The sequence below is a fragment of the Cynara cardunculus genome (genome assembly GCF_001531365.2).
Source record: "Cynara cardunculus var. scolymus isolate 2C chromosome LG 11, CcrdV1, whole genome shotgun sequence".
In the NCBI taxonomy this organism is placed as follows: domain Eukaryota; kingdom Viridiplantae; phylum Streptophyta; class Magnoliopsida; order Asterales; family Asteraceae; genus Cynara; species Cynara cardunculus.
In genome coordinates this window covers 4,177,066-4,198,273 of record NC_037538.1, presented here as the reverse complement: position 1 = coordinate 4,198,273, position 21,208 = coordinate 4,177,066, and the positions used below count along the sequence as shown (strand labels likewise).

At 36.3% G+C, this 21,208-nt stretch overlaps 4 protein-coding genes across 10 annotated transcripts; all 4 read right to left on the bottom strand.

Moving 5' to 3' along the window:
• Positions 1 to 895: 895 nt before the first annotated feature.
• On the bottom strand, positions 896 to 6,078 carry LOC112521063 (apyrase 2-like). 2 transcript variants are annotated; one of them, XM_025129697.1, is made up of 9 exons: positions 5,309 to 6,078; positions 4,015 to 4,143; positions 3,875 to 3,931; positions 3,677 to 3,769; positions 3,052 to 3,257; positions 2,245 to 2,336; positions 1,731 to 1,948; positions 1,426 to 1,621; positions 896 to 1,288 (listed from the first exon to the last, which is right to left on the bottom strand). In XM_025129697.1, exons 1-9 carry the CDS (start codon positions 5,636 to 5,638, stop codon positions 1,173 to 1,175), a joined length of 1,437 nt encoding a protein of 478 aa, XP_024985465.1. In that variant the 5' UTR covers positions 5,639 to 6,078; the 3' UTR covers positions 896 to 1,172. The 2 variants fall into 2 exon arrangements, with proteins under 2 accessions (XP_024985465.1, XP_024985466.1); XM_025129698.1 differs by having other exon boundaries at positions 1,155 to 1,288; positions 1,521 to 1,621.
• A 2,748-nt stretch (positions 6,079 to 8,826) lies between these two features.
• Positions 8,827 to 10,627, bottom strand: LOC112521064 (aquaporin SIP1-1-like). Its single transcript, XM_025129700.1, has 3 exons — positions 10,244 to 10,627; positions 9,721 to 9,993; positions 8,827 to 9,101 (listed from the first exon to the last, which is right to left on the bottom strand). The coding sequence occupies exons 1-3, from the start codon at positions 10,532 to 10,534 to the stop codon at positions 8,955 to 8,957; spliced, it is 711 nt and encodes a 236-aa protein (XP_024985468.1). The 5' UTR covers positions 10,535 to 10,627; the 3' UTR covers positions 8,827 to 8,954.
• Positions 10,628 to 12,314: 1,687 nt separating this feature from the next.
• On the bottom strand, positions 12,315 to 17,898 carry LOC112521986 (OTU domain-containing protein 5-A-like). 6 transcript variants are annotated; one of them, XM_025131018.1, is made up of 10 exons: positions 17,759 to 17,898; positions 17,594 to 17,631; positions 16,588 to 17,523; positions 16,140 to 16,301; positions 14,118 to 14,195; positions 13,941 to 14,019; positions 13,707 to 13,852; positions 13,103 to 13,168; positions 12,846 to 13,005; positions 12,315 to 12,757 (listed from the first exon to the last, which is right to left on the bottom strand). In XM_025131018.1, the coding sequence occupies exons 3-10, from the start codon at positions 17,266 to 17,268 to the stop codon at positions 12,570 to 12,572; spliced, it is 1,560 nt and encodes a 519-aa protein (XP_024986786.1). In that variant the 5' UTR covers positions 17,269 to 17,523; positions 17,594 to 17,631; positions 17,759 to 17,898; the 3' UTR covers positions 12,315 to 12,569. The 6 variants fall into 6 exon arrangements, with proteins under 6 accessions (XP_024986786.1, XP_024986785.1, XP_024986784.1 ...); XM_025131017.1 differs by having other exon boundaries at positions 16,588 to 17,513; XM_025131016.1 differs by having other exon boundaries at positions 16,588 to 17,631.
• A 1,249-nt stretch (positions 17,899 to 19,147) lies between these two features.
• LOC112521911 (casparian strip membrane protein 1-like) lies at positions 19,148 to 20,404 on the bottom strand. The gene is made up of 3 exons (XM_025130917.1): positions 20,082 to 20,404; positions 19,876 to 19,999; positions 19,148 to 19,499 (listed from the first exon to the last, which is right to left on the bottom strand). Exons 1-3 carry the CDS (start codon positions 20,369 to 20,371, stop codon positions 19,284 to 19,286), a joined length of 630 nt encoding a protein of 209 aa, XP_024986685.1. The 5' UTR covers positions 20,372 to 20,404; the 3' UTR covers positions 19,148 to 19,283.
• Positions 20,405 to 21,208: the final 804 nt, after the last annotated feature.

The window sequence follows — 21,208 nt, the reverse complement described above, 5'->3', positions numbered from 1 at the left end:
GATATTATCTTTTTACTTTTTAGCCAACTTTTTCATGTTTGAACCAAAATAGCTAAGATTTCATAAGCATCTCTTTTGCAAGTTGCAAAATGTATTTTCTTTGAATTAAAGAGGGTTGGCTTGCAAAATTGACACGGCGGCTTGCAAAATATCCTTTTTGCTTGGGAAATCTCCATTGTGGCTTATGAAATGACCCACAAGAATCATATTTTATTTATAAAAAGTATATTTGGTTGATTTGTGAAATTTTGGCTAGTTTGGTCAAATTGTAAAAAAGGTTGACTAGAAAGTGAAGATGTTAGTTCAAAATGGCTAGTTTGGTCGATTTTCAGTCTTTTTATCATTCCCTTTTTGGTTTAGTCGTATGATACAAAAAACCCATAACGTTAAGACATACTACTCTACTTGGTTTATATGACTCAAGCTGTTATTCCAATCCTATTTGAGTTGACATGCACAAACGTTCATGTGCTAAAAATATGTAGTATGTATCATATTTAACGTCAAGTTTTATCAGCATTGATGTCTAATAAATTTTTAACAGAAATTGCCCTTGTATCATCAATTCCATATCCCCTTGTGCTTATGGTGAAGGATACAAGCAAGGCTGCTGCAGAAGGTTATATAATACTTGTCAACTCGTTTGCTGTCGAACTTGGATGTGTTGCCACAGAAACTGTTTGTGCTTAAAGGCTTCCATTTATGCATTAAGCTCAAAGTGCCAAAAAGAAAATTGTCTTTAGATCTAGCTCCAGCTGCTTGGAATACACAAGGCATCTTCCATTCAGCATATGTCTTTTGTTTTTGAGTTTCCTTTAATCATTTGTTTTCAATTGACAAGAGTTCAAATAAGTGTTCAAAGTGGTACAATCGCATTGGGGGCGACTATCAGACATAAACAAATGAACACAAATATTCCTTTAGACCAATCTTTAACAAAATACAATGCACCGTACAATTTTAGCTAAATGAATCCTTCTTATGTCTCAATAAAATTAACCCAAAATTTCATTTCTACCAAGAGTCGAGAACTCAAAAAATAATAGCTAATGATAGTGAAAAGAATATTTTCTCAAGAGGGATTTACCGACTGTCTGGCTGGCTGAATCCATATCCACCACACTTCACCAGGTTACATGCATGATCGAGCCAAAATGTAGTAATAGTAGTAGTTAGGCGGCTGCTGACACCGCTTCAATTGCACTGCCCAATGGCCAAGCAGCTTCAACCAATGCATTTTGGTACTCGATCTTTTTCACCAGTGTAATCTCTTGCCATGGATCCAGGTCTGTTCAATAACAACACAAGCAATTAGATATTCTTTTTGTATGTATTGTTTATCTTTTCTTTATTCTACCATTGCAAATGAAGGAGGGTTGTTAAGAAGGCACCATAGTTGGGTCCTTATGTGGGTATACCACTTACCAAAGCCATCTACAAGTAATGTGTACTGATACACAAGATCCAAACATAAGTATGGTAGGTTGTCATCAGGTTTCTTAACATTAGGATATGTAGACCTGGCATTCTCAAGTGTGGTTTCACAAGCACGCTTAGCAGCCTCCTGGAAATCTGCTGGACGAACTATGGCTACAGGTTTACTTGGATCAACAAAACCGGCCTACATGAAGAGATAGATCTCACTAGTTAATATGTGTTGAAATTAGCCCTTGAAGAGGGGGTTAAATTTTCTGATTTTCCAAATCTTTTTTAAGGATATTATGTAATACCTCAGCAGCCCGGTCGAAGAAGAATGAAGCCACAAATAGATTCTTTTGTCCATCACCACCCCCACCATTCCACACCCCACCAAAGGTGCATTTCATGTGGGTGCAAGTTGATTCATTAACTTTAAGAGCTTTTAATGCTTCTTCCCTGCACTTGTTCATGTTTGAACCAGAAGGAGGAGATGAAGCTTTGTATTCTGTTCCTCCATATTTATAAACCCCTAAAAGAGAAGATATGAATAATGAATTAATATCCAGGTGGCTAGGGAACAGGTGTTCCAATCCAAATAACAGCTCACCAAAGTTGCACATCATACTATTTTCCGAAATACATTTAGTATTTGCAACTCAAAATAAAGAAGACACATAAAATGACTGAACATAACCATTTTTGGAACTCAGTATCCTCATTTGTAGGACCACTAGGTGGCTTAATAAAAGATATGCAGAAGACTGAAATACCAGAACGATGCAAGGCAAAGCAACATCAGTGCTAAGGACACTGACTTGAGCATACCATTATAGCCAGCCAAGATGCATGGATTGTCGGAATCTTTTGTGACTTCCAGGATCTCAGCTCGAGCTGCTAATAAGCCATACTGCAAGTAACTGTGAGATGATACAAGAAAGGAAATTAAGTAGAAGTAGAGCAAATCAATATAACCACAAATGCAGAAACAGCCACAAAATGAAGACACTAAAGCAGTGGAAATAGACACTAAGTAGCCAATAATCCAATTTGATTGTAATGATATGTAAGAATCTTCTTCTCCACATTAGGGGCTGGACCGCCTGGTGTGGGGAGTCGATATCCATATAGAAACAATGAAGATATGAATCAGTGTAGATTGTAGTTTATAGCCTTCCTAGCATCATATGATACTGGTTAGATGGCCTACTCTCTCTTAGTTCTCTGTTTATGGTAAATAGAGTGTTCTGATAGTGTTCTATGTTCTTGATGTCGGCTATAAAGAAAGTAAACGTATTTTCAAACAGGGGTGAGGGAAATCCGTTCTACCTTCTCTCACCTACAAAAGAAGTATACAAATATATACATAGGGTTGGGTTCCAGTGAGAAGGAGAGTTAAGGTGAGAAGGGTAAGAAGGGATCTCCATCCTTGGATACACATTAGGATGAGATGCACCGAATCAATCCCCATATCAAGCACGACTCATGGGTGGGTTTGAGATTAAAGGTGATCAAGGGTCCACATCCCTTCTTACGCTTCTCACCTTAACTCTCCTTCTCACCCGATCCTTTGCCTATATACATATACATGCATATATATACACACACAAACCGAGAGAGAGGGATGAGGCAAACCTGTGAACATAAAGGTAATATTTAGTTCCCATGAGAAACATTTCCTTCACATATGTATCCTCTCCATTTGATATCCTTGGAGCCTTTGCAGCATCTGCCTCTGAAATAGCATATGCCATTTGTACTGATCCACCACCCAGATCAACTACCCCAACAGTGTCTGAATATTTCTTACCTAATCTTTTTAACAGATAATTTATGGTCACCTGTAGGTATGATACAGGTTTTATTATGCAAAGCAAGAATATGATATGACAAGGAATGTGGTGTGCTTCAAACCAATATAAAAGGAGTTTCAGGTTAATCCTGGAGACACATAAGAGCTCAAAAACAAGACCCTAATGCTCACTCAGGAAAAGAGTTTACACACACACACACAAACATGTTCCTCAGTCCATTTTCTTAAGCACAAAACATGCATCTTAAACAACTATTGACATTGCAGCTTCTTTCACATTTTTTCATAAGGAAAAACTTATTTAGTCAGTAACCTGTGTCTAAAGCACCCAACCAAAATATGTCATTGACATGTATTTTCAGAATGCATGAACAAACATGATATTGGACCAACACTTATACTAAGAAACACATACATTTACAAGGATGTAAGAAGTAGCTAGCTTACCCATTGATAAGCACCTTCCTGAGTTCCATCCAGAACAGTTACCCAATCATCATTCGACTTGAGGCTGCTCTTAACTTTTAGAAAATCTTTCACCTATATGTATGTAAATTCTAAAATCAACTAATAAAAAATGGAAATCTTTGAATAGGAGGAAATCGTGAAGGTAAGAAAAGAAGTTTGCGGAAGAGTAATATTTACAGCTTGCAAAATTCTTTCAGATGCATCAACTCCCAACTGTCTCAGGCCTGCAGTTGCCTGCATAGAGATGTATGATTCAGGATATGCGCATACAAATCTAACAAAATACAGAAGTTCTATTAGTCATACGAATCACTAACCCCAACTTTGACGGGTGTATTTTGGCGCACATCTTTTGGAACGACCTTTTCTGCTTTCACTAAAAGAGGCAGAAGAGAATCTGCAGCTGCTTTAGGGTCGTTTGCATATGCACTCAAACCTGGTTGCAACTACAACATAGAAGTATCAAATTTCATCTTAGTCCTCTTTATACAACAGGTAAATTAGAATGTCAATAACAACCGAAAACAAATTTTTATTGCCTTAAAATGCCAGGCATATTTCTTAAGCCTATTTTGTAAAAATTGTCTAGAAAGAAAGCAAAACATATTTCCTTGTTGTTGGGGTTGAAACTCCATCCAATGTTTAACTAGTTAGCCTTGGATCTAGTTGGTCTATTCGTTTGATGATCCTAAGACTTATTAGTTTAGTACACAGAAGCATGACCCAGTTTTTTTTTTCTTTCTATTATGAGCAATTGAGCATCTTATTTGGTCCAAGATAGAGCTAGTAGACGTGCATACATAGAAACTAACACACGAAACATTAAAAGTACTTTTGATCTTCAATGTAAGTTAATCAAATGGCCTAATGCCAAATACTGCATGCACTAAATGTTGGTGATTAGTATCACTAATATCATTTAAGTGTAATGGGATTAATTTGTTGACCAATGTAATCATGATAAATATCGAACAAGCAAGGAAGGTGCGGAGTGCACACTTGTTTGAGTTTATTTTGATTTAGGGGCGAAGCCCCTAAACGACGGGGTCCGGGGGCAGCGCCCCCGGTGGCGGGGTCCAAGGGGCAGAGCCGACTTTGTGGACAATGCATCAGAAATCCGAATTTTAGATTTTAAACCCGGTTTTAAAACCCGACTTTGTGCGCAAAAAACTGCCGTTTTTGACAGTTTTTTCACGTTTTCTTCAATTTTTCGAATTGGTCTTTTTTCGCGGATTTGGAGAGGGTGGTACACAGATTTCATAACAATCAGAGATTCGAAGTTCTGTCACTGAATTTTATCCGATTGAGATTTCGATTGTACCATCGAAATACTTCAATCTGAAAGTGAAAAACGACTTTAAGTGGATTCCAAGCAAAGATTTCTAACAGTAAAAAGAAGCAGCTAGCCGGTCCTATTTTCTGTTCTTTCCACGCCATCTCTCTTTGTTCACTGTTACGATATTATCTATTTCGATTTCTAAACGAGACTATAGTTTATTAATACTGACCAAGCGTATTGGTTGATAAATCTGAAATAATTGTGCGTCTAAGAAATAAAATTACCGTATATGACTATGCAAAAACTCGACAAAAAATGGGGCCTTTAAGTACCTGCTCAAAAAGCTCAAGCTCTTTGCCAATGTGTAGAAGATCCAAATTCTGATCGAAACAGAAGACATGAACTCTACTCCCCGAACTACCTGCATCAAAAATCACGGCATAGCTATTCGATGACCGATCCGTCTGCAGCACGTAATTCGGCGTAAACTTGCGGTTCGTAGGCAAAACAGCATCGTTGGGAGAACGCGTGGAAGGCATCAGAAACAAAACAAAGGAGACGAGGAGGAGAGGGATCGAAATGACCAAAACAACCCCGCGGTAGCGATGGATTTTATCGGAGAGGGACTCGTTGTACGGCTGTTGACGATTGCGTTTCAGCATTTTGTCGAGTTGATCCGCCAACGGTGGCGTGGAGAAGACTTGACCTTCTAGGAGCTCAGCGGCCGAAGGAGATCGATACCGGATCTGACCGTTCCCTGCTGCGGCAGCTGAAGGAGGCTTCACGGACTGATGAGAATTCTCCTGTACAGACTCCAGCTCTTCTCGATTTGAAAAATACACACGCTTTCCGATTCAAATCAATCGATCAAATCTCAGATCGACCGATTTCCTCAAGAAAAACTAGTCGTCACCACACGAACCGACACCGAATCAAATTTACAACCATATGAAATCAAGATTTGATCCGAGAACAACAATGCCGTCGCGTTTCTCTCTCTAGAAACTCCTTTTCCAATCGGAGAATTTGTTCGAGAGTACAAAAATTCACAGCACCTATTTTATAACCTGTTAACTACGCGAGCATTTTGAGTCTAACCGCAGCAAAGGCTCGCACGCCACGCCTTTACGTGATTTGGACAAAATACACAAAGCAACTTTTTTCTTAATATTATTATTAGGGTAAATTACGGATTTGGTCCCTGTGATATGCACATTTTTACAAAATGGGTTCTCATGCTTTATTTATTACGTAGAAGACCTTATGGTATGCACTTTCTATTGGAATTGGTCCTTAAAGCATAGACCAAACGGGCTGTTTATTACTTCTGTTAAGTCCAAGGGCAAAATGGCAATTTGTTATTCTTCTTTATTTTAACATTTTTTCCTATATATATATTTATTTATCTATAGGGACATGAGAGTAGTCTATTTTCGTAACCACAAACTAACACTTGGAACTTCAAACCAATATATTGTGAAGATAAAAAACTTTGAACCTTCACAATATTTTTGCTGTAAAAGTTTAGTTTTATTTAGGTGGTGTCATGGGTTTCACGAAAATAGATTGGTTTGAGTTTCATATGATCACAAGTCTCCCCCCCCCTCTCTCTATCTATCTATATATCCATACTATATTTTAAAGCATTTGACAAAAACTCTTAAAAACCACTTTTTATGCATAAAGTACTGTTTATTAATGCATATTACTTAAAACTCAAGCTTGCAAATAGATTGTGCGTAAGTACAACTTATTAAAGCTCCATATCTGAATTCGTGTAACTAAATACAGATAAACATAATCAAATACATGATAAACATCTCTTTTTAAATATAAAAAATTAAAATATAATTAGGATAATCATTAAATTCAAACAAAATATTTAATTAATATTTTTATAAAATTTGTAATATTAAATCAAAAATAAATTATTTTATTATTAAACTTCGATTAAATTATAATAAAAAAATAAATTAAAGAAATTACATAAAAAATGATAACTTTTAAATAGTTGATTTGATATTAACATTGATATATATTTTTTTCAAATTTTTATGATATTTTCAAATTTATATTTTATTCAAAAATAAAATCATTATTGCTTTATTAAAAACACATAAAATCGTATTATAACATTGACAGAGACAAATAATAAAATAGAACATTAAAATCGAGATGTGTCTCGCTGCATTGCTCGAGTACTCTTATAGTGTGTGTGTGTGTGTATATATATATATAGGCGAAGAATTGTGTGAGAATGAGAGTTAATATGAGAAGCTTTAGAAATGATTTGGACGCTTGATCACCTTTGATCTCAAACCCACTAATGAATTGCATTTGACACGGGATTGATCTTACGCATCTCATCTTAATATGCATTCAAGGGTGAAGATCACTTCTTACGTTTCTCACCTTATCTCTCTCTCTCTCTCTCTCTCTCTCTCCCTCTCTCATATATATATATATATATATATATATATAGTAAGTATTTGAGAAGTAAAACAGTGATCCTAGCCGTTCATACGATCAAGATTGGTCAAAAATTGTGTATTTGACTGGTCAAAGGTTGCGACTTTGTCTGGTCAAGATTTGCGGTTTTGACTGTTCAAACAAAAAAATAGAGAAGTAGTTTCGTAATTTTTACAAATAGACGGCAAGGTGCATATGTGAATCTGCAGTTCATATGTGAATCAGTTAATTGGTTCATATATGAATCACATGGATTCACATGTGAATCAGTTAAATAATTTTTATATGAATGATGCGGGTTCACATATGCACTTATTTTGTCATCTATTTGTAAATGTTACAAACTATCCATCTATCTTTCAGCATACCATGCAAGAAATTATCCGGTGTTTTACAGTCAAGCTGCAAATCTTGACAAGATGAAAGGCTATGATCACTTATCAACTTCTCAAATGAATCTATGGTTATATATAACTTCTCAAATGAATCTAGAAAAGATCAAAGATGTTTGTGTTTCACTGTTCATGTTTTAATGTACACATTTCGGCCCTTGATTTAAAAAATGTTCATGAAAAAAGTTAAAATAAGGAAAAAGGGTAAAAAGACTATTTTGCCTTCGATTTTAATGGATTCGATAAACGATTGTTATGGTGAAGGACCAAATCCAACAAAAAAATTCATACCACCAAATATTCTATTAATAAATAAAGTATGAGGATCAAATCAACAACATACCACAGGGACTAAATCCGTAATTTACTCTTATTTTTATTATTTCAAAAAATTATATTAATTACCTTGTTTTCATCTAGTTATTATTATATTAAATTGTTCGTACAATTTTTTTTGGCTATTTTATCCTATTTTCTGTTAAATACATTTTTATTCTTTTATTAAATAATTTTTTATAATAATATTTATATTAAGAAATATAGGTAAAAAAACATGACCATGAAAATCCAAGGTTTTCAGGGGGCGTGGCCAAGTTGTATTACAGCTCACACTCAAGTTGGGGTCGCGAAAACAATTATCCACCTAATAACTGGGTGTTCAGATTGTTTATAAAAACAATTTATTGACGTATTTTGGTGTGACACTGGTAATAAGTACTTTTGAGTGTTTGGATAAACAACTTATAGCGGTGCCAAACAGGTAATAAAGAGTTTTTAAAAAAGCTAAACCCTTTCGACTTATAATAAGTTGATAAGTGTTTTTGTAGCAAAGCATAAATTATTTCAAATAAGCAATCTCAAACACCATGAGCATATTTTTGATGAAATTGATGCTGAATTTTGTTGTATTTTAAGCATTTATGAATTCTGTTAGGATCGTATTTCTTGATTTCCCTAATCAAACAAGCATCAACACAAGACAAAAGAGTGGTAGCAGTTAAATAGATTACATTAAAGTAAGCATTGTCAACTTCACAAGTTTGTTCTTGATCAATAATATGCTATTAGGGGGTACACAGGGCAGAAGTACTTTTCTGGTGACCGGATCGCCGTGTTTTCAGGCGGATTTCTGCTTCGAAGGTGGTGGAAAGACAATACGAAAAGCCCATCCGGCCGATATTGCCCCCATGAACGGAGCAATCCAGTAAACGTAAAACTGCTCCCATGTATTGTGTCGATTGTTTACGTACGCCCATCCGAACGCCTATAAGAAAACAACAAACAATCATTGCAGAGTTAGGGGTTGTTTACTAATTACAGACTGTCTTTTGCTTGGTAAGAAATGAGATTGTTTACCATACATTTTGACATCCAAAAAATACTGTGAGAATATGTAGAACCTTATCAGATTACTTTAATGTTACTACATATTCTCAAATGATATCAGAATCAAGGTCTACCAAGAGTAGTGAGTTTCAGCAACATGTTTTTTACGATGAAATGTTTCAGCAAGAAGCTATTGCAACGACATGTCGTCTCTTATAAACCGTCTATGGCAATTAGCGACGACAAAAGTCGTTGCTAAAACCTTTGTTTCTTGTATACTTTGTGCCTGCCTAGCCTCCGTTGGAGGAGGAGTGTTGGACTCAAACATCTGCTAGACTTGAACTATTTCTCTTTCAGACTCTTTTGAAGGGTAATCTATTGACTGGTACGAAGGAAAGAGTCTCGTACTCGGTCAGCACTCAGACATTTCATTCAGACCGCAATATTACCCGGTTAGTCAGCACTCAGACATCTTATCCGGACTGCACTATTACCCGGTTGGCATAAAGCAAAATTTATAGCTTAAAAGGAAGTAGAGAAAAGTTAATGAAGGTTACATTGGCAGGATTCATTGAAGGACCTGTATAGCCTCCACCTACAACAACAAGTGTAACAATGGAGGTGGAAAGCATCGCGTTCTTCATAAGCACGCTGTTAGGTCCTCTAAGGATAACGTAGAGGACGGCAATGGTGCTCGTGAAGGTCAACATGCCTTCAACAATGGCGCCCGTATGCATGTCGACTTTTAGAGAAGGTCCTCCTAACATATGTTTATATTCCCGCGGCATGAATTCCAGAATCGCAAGAGCACCACCAACAGCACCAACAGCCTGCAAGAATTTTCCATAGATTTTAAAGCATTCATCGTCAATTTGGAGTTCGAAATTCAGCTGAACTGAATGACCTCAACCGTACCTTTTGGGGATCCAGAAGGAAAAAGTTTAAATGAACGTACACGAAACGAATCTAATCTCAAAACTTAACTAATTTGGACTGGTTTATGCATTAATTAAATCTCTGTATAATTTGCATCCCTATTTACGTATTGCAAATTTGCAATTAGTTGTAATTTGTATATACCTGAGCAGGAAATCGAACTGCGGCGGAGATGAGAGAATCGCCGCCGAGGCCGACGGCGTAAAAGGCAGCAGTACCAGTAGGATTAAAACTAGCGCCACCTAAGGCATCGCCGATCATACCGAAGATGAACAATAGGATGAAGACGAGGGAGATGGTGATTAAGATTGTAGCCATTCCTTTGACGCCGATGGTTTTAGCTATAACGGAAGTAGCAGCACCAAGGGAGGAAGCACAGATCACCCATAAGAAAGTCAAAACACCATCACCAATTGCAGCCTTGACTAGTCCCATATCTTCTCCTCCGATTCACCGGAAAAGCTGCAGAAAGGAGTGGAGTTGGCTTTGGAATCTCCGATTGCACTTATTATATAGACACCTATGGCAGTATAGAAAGAAGAGGTGTGTGAATTGATATTTAACGAAAATGGTAAAATAATGATGAGTCATGAGTGTGATCGACCAACCAACTCGAATTTGCAAGTTTGGTAGAGTTGAGGTACATCACTAAACAACTGCAATTCTTTTAATAAAAAATTAATTAAAATAATCATTTTTATTTTTATCGTATGGTTTTATCTCTTTAAGTCATTTCATTTAGAAAAATAACATTTCCTTTGCAACAAAATTACAGACCTAGCTAAACGACAAAAAAGTTGTTATTAAAAATTGCAGACGTGGGTGAAAAATGTAGCATTTTTTTGGGACGTGAATGAAAAATGTAATTTTTTTTTTGTCGTTTAGCTAGACCCGTAAATAATCGGCCAAAATGGTTAGTTTAATTAATTAAAGATATGTGAGTTTTTATTACTTAAATCTGTTGTGAATTTGTGATGGTATTTTACATGCACAATCTATGCAAAAAAGTGTAGTAAAAATGAATGTCTTTATCAAATTATATTTTTATAGTATTTATTAAAATTTATATTCATGCAAAATCAGATATTATGGTTCGTTTTTATAGTTTTGAAATTGCAACATGGTTATTATGTTTTGCAAAACATCTGGATTTTATTCTTTCTTCTAACAATCGTTGTAAAAATCCGTTACATAAAGGATATTTTCGTCTTTTTATCAATTTTTTTGTTATTTATCCAATCAAAAACCATAGAAACCAAAGCATGAAATCAACTTTGATTTATTAAAAATAAAAAACTGGTAAATGACGAAAATACCTCTCATTTAACAGAGTTCTTTAACAACCGAAAGAAAGATAGACTAAGGGGGTGTTTGGGATTGCTTATTTTATGTGTTTTTTGACTTATTTCAGTCTGGCACCGGTAATAAGCTAAATGCTAGTGTTTGGATGAGGAAAAATAAAACTGCTTATACCGATGCCAAACTGGTAATAAACAGTTTTTGATAAGTTAATCCTTTTTGACTTATGGAAAACTCCTTATTATCAGTTTACTATTTTAACCCTATTTTATTAATGTTTGTTAATTATTAATCTTATTGATATAAATTTTCGTCAAAGATATTATTATAAATGATGAAAAATTATTTTTACATGTTAAAAAATCAAATAAGTTAATAAGCAATCTCAAACACTCCCATAAGTCAATAATATGGAAGATTGTCTTTGGTCATTTTACATATAAGCAAAATTTGTTAAACACTAAAAAACAACTTATCAATTTATTGTTTTTTGGTATCGTTATAAGCTAATCCAAACACTTTTTACAGAACTCCGATTTGATACCACATAAGTTAATAAACACTTTTACAAAAAAACATAAGTTGTTTTAAATAAACAATCCCAACCCCCCTAAATTTAAACATCTAATTCTAAAACCGTAGAAACGAAAAATGTTGTTTTTGAAAAACCACTAAGACCACATTTGTAATTTACTCTTTGCTTTTTTGGGGGATGTCTTGTTTTGACTTTGTTCAGCTACTAAAGTAAGATGTCTCGTTTTGACTTTGTTAAATAGAAAATTACTCTTTTGCCCATAAGTTGGTTTAAAAATAAACTTACAAGTAAATAAACAGTAATTTTAGGTTTAAATGTCATAAACACAAAATTTTACACACTGCAAAACTCAAACTGTTTCCATAATAACCCTTTGGCTTAATGAATATAATTTTGCCATAAAAAATCAGAGGAGAATTATTAATAAAATATTTAAAAGCAAAGAAATATAGTCTAGAGTTGATAATTGGCAATAGCAAGATTTAACAGACATATACAGGAGATGCTGAATGCTGATGCTGTTCAACATTCAATTCAGCTAAAAGGGCTTATTGCAGAGATTTGCAAATACCCATTTTTATTTATTACTATTACTACTACAAATCTGATGCTATTTCCATATTTATTTATTATTTATTACTCTGTGGCCTTCCCTTTGCGTCTGCTGCTGGTTTCCAGAAGATAACAAACCATGGAATCAACATCATCACCAAATATGCTGTAAGCCTCCATTGCCTGCAAATAGCTGAATCCCATTGACAACACCATCTGCATACTGCTACTGCTGCACAGCACCTTTCCTTCACTCTCACCTCCAGATGCTGCTTTTTTCCAATTACCATTGGAATGGAATGGAATCAGGTTTGAAAAGATGGGAAAAGAAAACAAGATATATAGTTATATACTACTTACTGCCTCCAGAAGATGATGGTTCAGCACCAGATGTTGAAGATTCTCTTGGACCAAGTTGCTGTTTGAACTTATCATTTGCCATATATTCAGCCCTTGAAGCTTCCATCACCATACGTTCGATTTCTTTCTCGGTTAGCTCCACATCTGACCAAAGAAGAGCCTGTATTCATGTATATATGTTAGAATCTGCATCTCATTTCATCAGCAATGTCTTAATATCGATCAAAATAGCATAAAGGCTACAGGTGGTTGGTTACGTTATCCATCTGTTGATCTTGTTGAGCTTTGATTGCTGCCTTAACTTTATCTTTATCAACGTTCGTCTGAAAACCAAAACCACAAACATATTCAAATGTCGTAAACTTATATTCCTATATTACCAAGAATCTACATTCTTGAATGGAATTACAGATTCTGAACCATTGGCCTTGGAATTAGTATTTGCAGCAAGTCAGCAACCATCATGAAAGCCGGCTTGAAAGCTAGTTTTGAAGTGACTTCCAAAGTGGAATGTTGTATGTGACCTCCAAAGCTATCGTTTTTGGATATGGGCTTAGCTTGAATGCGAGCTTTTAAGCTAGCATTCAAAGTGACTATTAGTTCCAGTCTTTCAGACGGGTTTTTCTTCTATCCCACTTTGTTCTTCATCTTTTCTTAAGGTTAGATTAGATCATTTAGTTGTTCCAACTCCGGATTCGAGCTACAGTTTGTATTTGAATTAATCTTTTCAGTATCTAAACGGAAGTTGTGCCTTTTGACTTTGAATTATTAGTCTTTGATTTCCGTTTTTCCCAAATCTATGAGATTAAAACAAGATTTATCGTTATATAAGAAATGTTTAAATGAAGTCGGTGGACTTACCCCCTGCAGGCAGCTAAAACCAAGCCCGGCACCTATTGTCAATCGGCGAGGATCAACAAGAGAATTGTAGTGGTTGCCATGATGGTAACTTAGCCGGATAGGAGGCGTGTCTGTATTATAGCTCCCATGGAATATATTGATAGGCTCTGCAACCACGCAATTTTTTTGTAAGTCAAATGGATGAACGTAAAACACTGTTTCTTTTTAGCAAAGTAATATAGCATCATAATATACCAGTGCTATACGAATAGATATGAATAGGCCGATTATACATTTCACACAATGCTTGAATCTCCACATTATTCCCGTAGACCTGCACTCAGTAATGATAAACAATAACTATCTAGAAGAAAGAACATCACCACGGCAGGTTCTAGAAGATTAGAAGTTGCATATATAAAATCTACATACTTTATCCCGTCTCTTCCTCTTGCAATAAGAAGTGAAACCTTCTGTTACAAACTGCGAGAAATGGTCTCTCTCCCGTTCCTGGATGAAGTAAGAACTTGTTAGTTCATCTTTCAACAAGAACGACAGTTTTTTTCAAAGGATTAAATGGCAATGCACATGGTTTCTAAACAGCCATAAATAAAAGCTTCCACAATCACATATTCTCCGTGTGAGCTTTGAAAATGGTGATTTAATGTATATATGTATTATATATGTGCCTTCAAGCATATTCTTACCAAACGAAAACCATAATTCCACCAAGCATGTGTACTTTTGAGTTAGGGTCTGTTTCTTAGCAGCTTAATAGGCTTAATGGGACTTGCAGCTTATTCAGTCAGCTATACATGACTGATTGGTAGTGGCTTAAAGATATAGTAAGAGGTTTATTCGGTAAGCTTCTAGGGGGAGCTTTCTGCAGGAAGCCAAGTTTTTTCCAAACCTGTCCCTCCCAATTAAAGAACATGTTTCTTCCATCTATGAAAAACCCCTCCCAAACAAAAATCTTCCTAATCTATAAGCACAGATTAATACACACAGACAGCTTTATCCATACAGGATTCGATGGACAACCAACCAAACATCCCCTTAATCTGCTACATAATCGAAGTGTAGTTGTTGGACAAAGAGGCAGACATATATCCTATTTTTCAAGACAAGGTAACACATGATTACACCACTGACCACTCATGTGCACATTGGGAATTCTAGCAGAAAACATCTATTTGCAACGAAAAACTAGTAATTTATCCATACATAAAGAGGTGACAATTTGACAACTTACATCGTCTTTAAGGCAACTAATACCTTACGTAACTTATATTACCTAGAAAATAATACATAAATCCAATGCCCTTACTTTGTCGGATAATATGAAAGTCATGAACATACCAAGAACACAGAAGCCAGAATACCTACATATCCTTTATCACGTTGCTTCATCAAGCAACAAAAGTAGGCAAACTTTAAGCTGCTATTTACGTTTAGATTAGGGGAGTGTAGTTATTCCTACCTTGGTTATGTTCTTGTACCTGCTTCTATTTGTATGTTTTGTTTGTTGTCTGACTGTCTATTATAAACGTTGTTGCTTACTTCCAACTCATTTTCAACTTTTAGCGTTGTCTTTCTTATTTTTCAAGTTCTTGATTCTCATGTAGCAAGTTCTGTCCTCTCTTTTCGCACACTTTGCACAAGCCAGGAGTCTTCACGATAATCAGATGATGCAGACTTTGCCACTCTACTCTTTGAGGAAGAGGTCAAGTCTACGTATATCCCACCCCCAAAACCCCACCTCCTGGTGGGATCTACTATATTGGTCTGGTTTGGTTTGGTTTGGTTTTACATGCACACAAATTGCTTAGATATTTACAGTTTTCCTATATCTCATTCAATCTATCAAGCTAATTCATCGGTCTTCTTCAAGTGAGTGTTGGTGACAAACACCAACAAAATACTTATCAATCAAGGTATAGGAAGGGTAAGAAGGAATCTCCACCTTTGGATCAATCCTAATTGAAGAGTTCCACTAGATCAACACTAATGAGAAGCACCGGATCAATTCCCTTCTAAAGCAATTCATGGGTTAGTCGAGATTAAAAGTGATCAAGGGTCCAAATCCCTTCTTACACTTCTCATCTTAGCTCATATTCTCACATCATCCTTCGTCTCATGGCATATTACGTAATTAGAAAACGCTAACATGGTATAAATAATGATCGCACAAAACGACACTTGAAGTATGAGGATTTTGAATAATCACTTATCAAATTCCATCGTGCAAGACAAAAAACATCCTTAAGAATTCGCTATGATATATCTGATCCATGCATAATATCATGAAAAGTGGATACAAATTTTTACTGCTGCTTAGTACCGGCAATAGGTCTGCATTTTTGTTATGCTATTAAGCTCTGTTACTATAAATGATATTACCATACCAGGTACTATAAGCACTTTAAATGAGAACCACAGTTAATATTACCATACCATGTAATCTATGCACATCTGCCTAGCCAAATCATATGCTTCTGAATCACCATACACTTGATCTGCAACAGCACGAAACAAGCAATTCCCATCTTCCAGCATTCTTTTCACTTCATAACCTTTTGTCCGTCTAATATCAATCTCGAACTGACGTTCCCTTTCCTGAAAGAGAAGTACTTGTTAATAAATCGGTACAAAAGAACATCTCAGTGAACTACTGACTAAAGTTTCCTTCCATCTGTTTTCTTAACTGTGTCCTAATGTAATGCAAATATGTTATATGTCAAAAGGGGCATTCCAAGATTTCAGGGAAAGCTACACAAAGCAAAAGGTTTTTTTTTTGTAGATTATGGCACAGGCTAAAGTTGCAGGCTTTATTCCAACAAAATAGAAATCAAAATCACAGGGCACAAAGTCTGTAATTCAATGGTGTTCACCGAAAGTATACCGTATTAGTCTGATTATTATTCAGTTCTTTGTAGTGACAAAAACGACTAGAACTCACAGCATCACCATAAGAAGATCCATAGCAAGAGTTTTGTTCATCAGCACTATTGTAGCCATCATTTTCGCAATGAGACCTTGGAGATGAAGCTCGAGATCCTGCCGGCGATGTTCTTGTTGAAACAACCGGCCAGGCGGTTGCTCTTCCCGACGGTCCAATTCGCAAACCAGCAGAGTTTCCAGGGACAAATCTCCGGGAATTAGAACTTGCCGAAGAAGGTTTCGGTGGTGGAGCAGGTGGTGGAGGAGGATACGGACGTCCACCGATAGTCTGAGAAGGATAATCATCAATCTTTAATCCATCTTTTTTTTCTTCCTCCTCATTTACCCTCAACCCACCAATTCTTTTCAAAATATCTTCAGAACCCATGACAGTTTCATCCTCAATTTTCTCACTAATGGGTGCATCAATATCATCATTTCGATCACGATCAACAGTTTCTAAAGGAAGATCTTCACAAAGAACCTGTTCTTGAACCTCCTCCCCTGCTTCCAGAAACTGTGGAGGAGCAACCTGAACCTGCGGTGGACTCGAAGAAGACGAAGAACTCGACCTGTTTGTATTATTTGACGATGAAGACGAACCAGCTGTAGCAGAACCTCTTTGAACAAAAACACGAGTCATCCTTTTCCAAATTTCAAGATTTCGATAACCCTAGAACCCCTTAATTTGTTCTGAATATTCTTTTCCCCCTAAATCAAACAAATACAAAGTTCTTTTCTTAAACCAATTTTGGTAAATTATAAAACCCTAATTTTCGATTTGTCACGTGTCCTGGCCTTAGGCGACGTGACTCCAATTCCTCCGGTAAAAGATTTTCTTCTATTGCTCCAACCAATTTCTTCTTCGTTCTCCAGCTGAAGCGATCTCTGCATCCCCCTAACAATTCTCATGAGATTGAAGAACAACCAAACCCTAGCCCTTCCGAAAGTAACGCGAATTTTTTTACCTCCGATCAGTTCACCTCCGAAAACCCAAAACAATAACCTGCAACCAGTTTCGTAATAAGCCAAGAAAAAGAATAACCCAAAACGTATTATATGAAATTCGTATCAAAGATTCAAGAAAAGCCGATAGAGAATCGAAGATTCGAACAAAAAGAAAACTAATTAACCTAAGATGAGAAATTGGAGCGTGGGAATGGAGTCGGTGTAGTGTGATCTAAAGAGTGTGTGAAAGAGATTGAACAGAGTAGATTATTGAGAAAGTTGGTAGGGTTTTTGTGGAGCAGAAAATTGATAAGGGATAGCTTGACGACGGGGGACAATAGATACATACATATATATACATATACATATAAATACGCACGTACAGAGGAAGTGATGAAAATGGGAGGCTGCGATTTAGCGGCGAAGGTGATACAGGTGGCGGAGTTTTGGGAAGCACGTGGGTCGCAGGTTAAGGTGAGCTGTGTGAGAAACAGACATAGACCCTAGGAAAAGGATCTTCCTCTAAAGATCTCTGTCTACAAAAATGCCAAAAATATTAAATTAAAATTATTTTGTATGTATATATATTATATTGCACATGTTTTCTATAATCATAATGATTTTTTGTTGGGAAATTATTTAAAATAATTATCCAGATAAAAGTAGCAATCCCTCAACTTACAGAGATTATGTGAAAGAGAAAAGGTCCGAACATGGTCTGTAATTACAGTTACTAAATCTGTAAAATTCTAAACACGGACCTTTAACTAATTTACATATTTAGTCCATATACTTTTAAGTTACAACAAATGGAGCATGTTTTAAGTATACATCAAGGAAAAGGATATTGAGAACAAATTAAGGGGTTATGGGGTTATCGAAATCTTGAAATTTGAAAAAGGATGACTCGTGTTTTTGTTCAAAGAGGTTCTGCTACAGCTGGTTCGTCTTCATCATCAAATAATACAAACAGGTCGAGTTCTTCGTCTTCTTCGAGTCCGCTGCATGTTCAGGTTGATCTTCCACAGTTTCTGGAAGCAGGGGAGGGGGTTCAAGAACAGGTTCTTTGTGAAGATCTTTCTATAGAAACTGTTGATTGTGATCGAAATGACGATCTTGATGCACCCATTAGTGAGAAAATTAAGGATGAAACTGTCATTGGTTCTGAAGATATTTTGAAAAGAATTGGTGGGTTGAGGGTAAATGAAACTGTTTGGTTAGTTTTCCATTAAGTCTTGTATGCATAAAAACTGTCTTTATGAATTAATCTGTTTATATGGATCATAAATGTTTTTGTTTCGAAGAGGTTTTTTAATAGATGGAAGGTGTGTGTTTTCTTAATTGTGATGTGAGCATGTTAAGAAAAAAAACTTGGTTTTCTGCCCCTTATTGAACTAGGGTTAGGTTCCAGTGAGAATGATGGTTATCATGGGAAAGGGTAATAAGATATTCACCCTTGGATCAATAATAATTGAAGATCAACATTAATGCGATGCACCAGATCAACTCCTTTGATAAGCGCAATTCATAGTTAGGGATGAGATTAAAAGTAATCAAGGGTCCAGATCTTTTCTTACATCAAATACAACTGCTTGCAATATAACACTCGTTGAGAATATAACACTATTGGCATTACAATATCGTGAGAGAATCATAAATTTAAACATCAAATTACATAACCACCCTTTAAATTCTTGATCAGAACCACCCTTAGTTCCTCCGCAGAGCCACGGCAGATACGACCACCAACACCATGAAGATGACTGCTGTAATGAAGGAAGCCACCACGGCTCCGGTGACCCGCTGGCAGAAGTCGTCGAATTGTTGACAGATTGCCGCCCAATTGGCGTTCGAGTTGCCATTGTGTGCCAAGTAGATTATGGATGCAGCCGCGGATGCAGCAGCAGTGATCAAAGGCACCGCTATCTAAGTAGGTGAATTTGGACAAAAAGTGTTTAGATAAAAATACTGAACGAAGAAAACCGTTAATTATTAATGTTTCAAAACAAGGAGGAGGTACACGGAAAACCCATAAAAATGAAAAACTGAGGAACGTCCTGATAACCATTTATATGTACGTACAAGGACTTGGAGCTGTTTTTTGGTTTTTATGCACATGTGCATGTTATGCATATGCGCATACCGGACAAATTGCTTAAAAATTACATATATGCACACAGTCCAGATGCACGGTGGCTACCAGGGTGTTCCTTAGTTTTTCATTTTGTTGCGGTTTTTCATTGAACCTGACCCTTGAAAACATACTCTTTGACAAGTTTTCTGAATAAAATTCTGTACATACGGTGTCAAAAACGAGGAGCATCAACCGAGCTCCTATCATATGTGGACGAACGATGCACAATATAGAGAATGGCAACGAGAGGACTAAGTATGCACCAGCTGTGGCATTCGCAATCACGAAAAACCTGCATCAAAATCACAAAAGACCGCGTTATGATCAAGAGAAAGAGTACAGCACGTAAAATTACTAAACTACCCTTGGATTACGTGAAAGCAGGGAGGTCGTTGTAGTCTGCTTTGAACTGGAAGAATTGGGTGAAAAACGGGAGCTGTTGATTGGTGGTGCCCATCGCGGTAGCAGCCGCTAGAGCAGCAACGATGGCGCATATCCTTAGAATGAAGTCAAAAATGCCGAGACCTCTCTTCCACCTTGCCACTAACGGCCGTTGGGCGGGTTTCTTGGCAACTGCCACCACGACAGGAGAAGAGGCAGTCTTCGATGCCTTCGACTCGGTCACCGGGATCGGGATTTTGCTACTTTCTTTGGTTGAATCCATAGAAGGTGTTGAGCTTAAAGATAAGTAAAAGGGTTGTATGAAATTGGCAAAAGGGAGTTTGGGGTATTTATATATAAAGGGTTGATGGATTTGTTAAAGAAAAAAGGTGAGGAGTTGTTGCCAACTTGCTCCACTTCAACATCATGAGTAACTTCTCCAATTATAGATATTCTACCTGCAATAGTCCAAATACCCTTTAGGGTTCGTCTGTTAGCAATTTAACGAGACTTGTAACTTATTCAGTCAGCTATACATGACTGTTTGGTATTGGCTTAATGATACAGAAAGTGGTTTATTTAGTAACTTTCTTGAGAGGGGGGATTTATGCATAAAAACAAGTTTTTTCCAAACCTGTCTTTTCTAATTAAAAAACATGCTCATTTCATTTATTAAAAAGTCCTCCCAAACAAAAACTTTCCAAATTTATATAAAAAGATTAATCAATATATATAAATATAGCTTTATTTGTATAGACTTAATGAAAAACCAACCATAGAACGAATTAATCTTAATTCTAGCTGTAAATTGTTGTCTTAAAATCATCTACTTCATCAAGAACAAGCACAAACTTCCCATTTCTTGCAGGTTCCCTTCAGTTGTTTCTTCCACCCACAGAGAACCCCATAATCTGGTCTTTCCCCCCCTAAATTCTTGAATAATGATAAAAGTCCACTGCTTTCTGAGCATTTTCACAGAATTATGCTTTGGACATTTGATCATACTATCTATAGAATCAAGATCTTGACAATCTCCAGTTTTTAGGGGAACATCAGCTTCAAATTCAAGAAAATGAATCCCTTGATTCAGATTTTGTTAAGATCATGTGTGCGATCATCG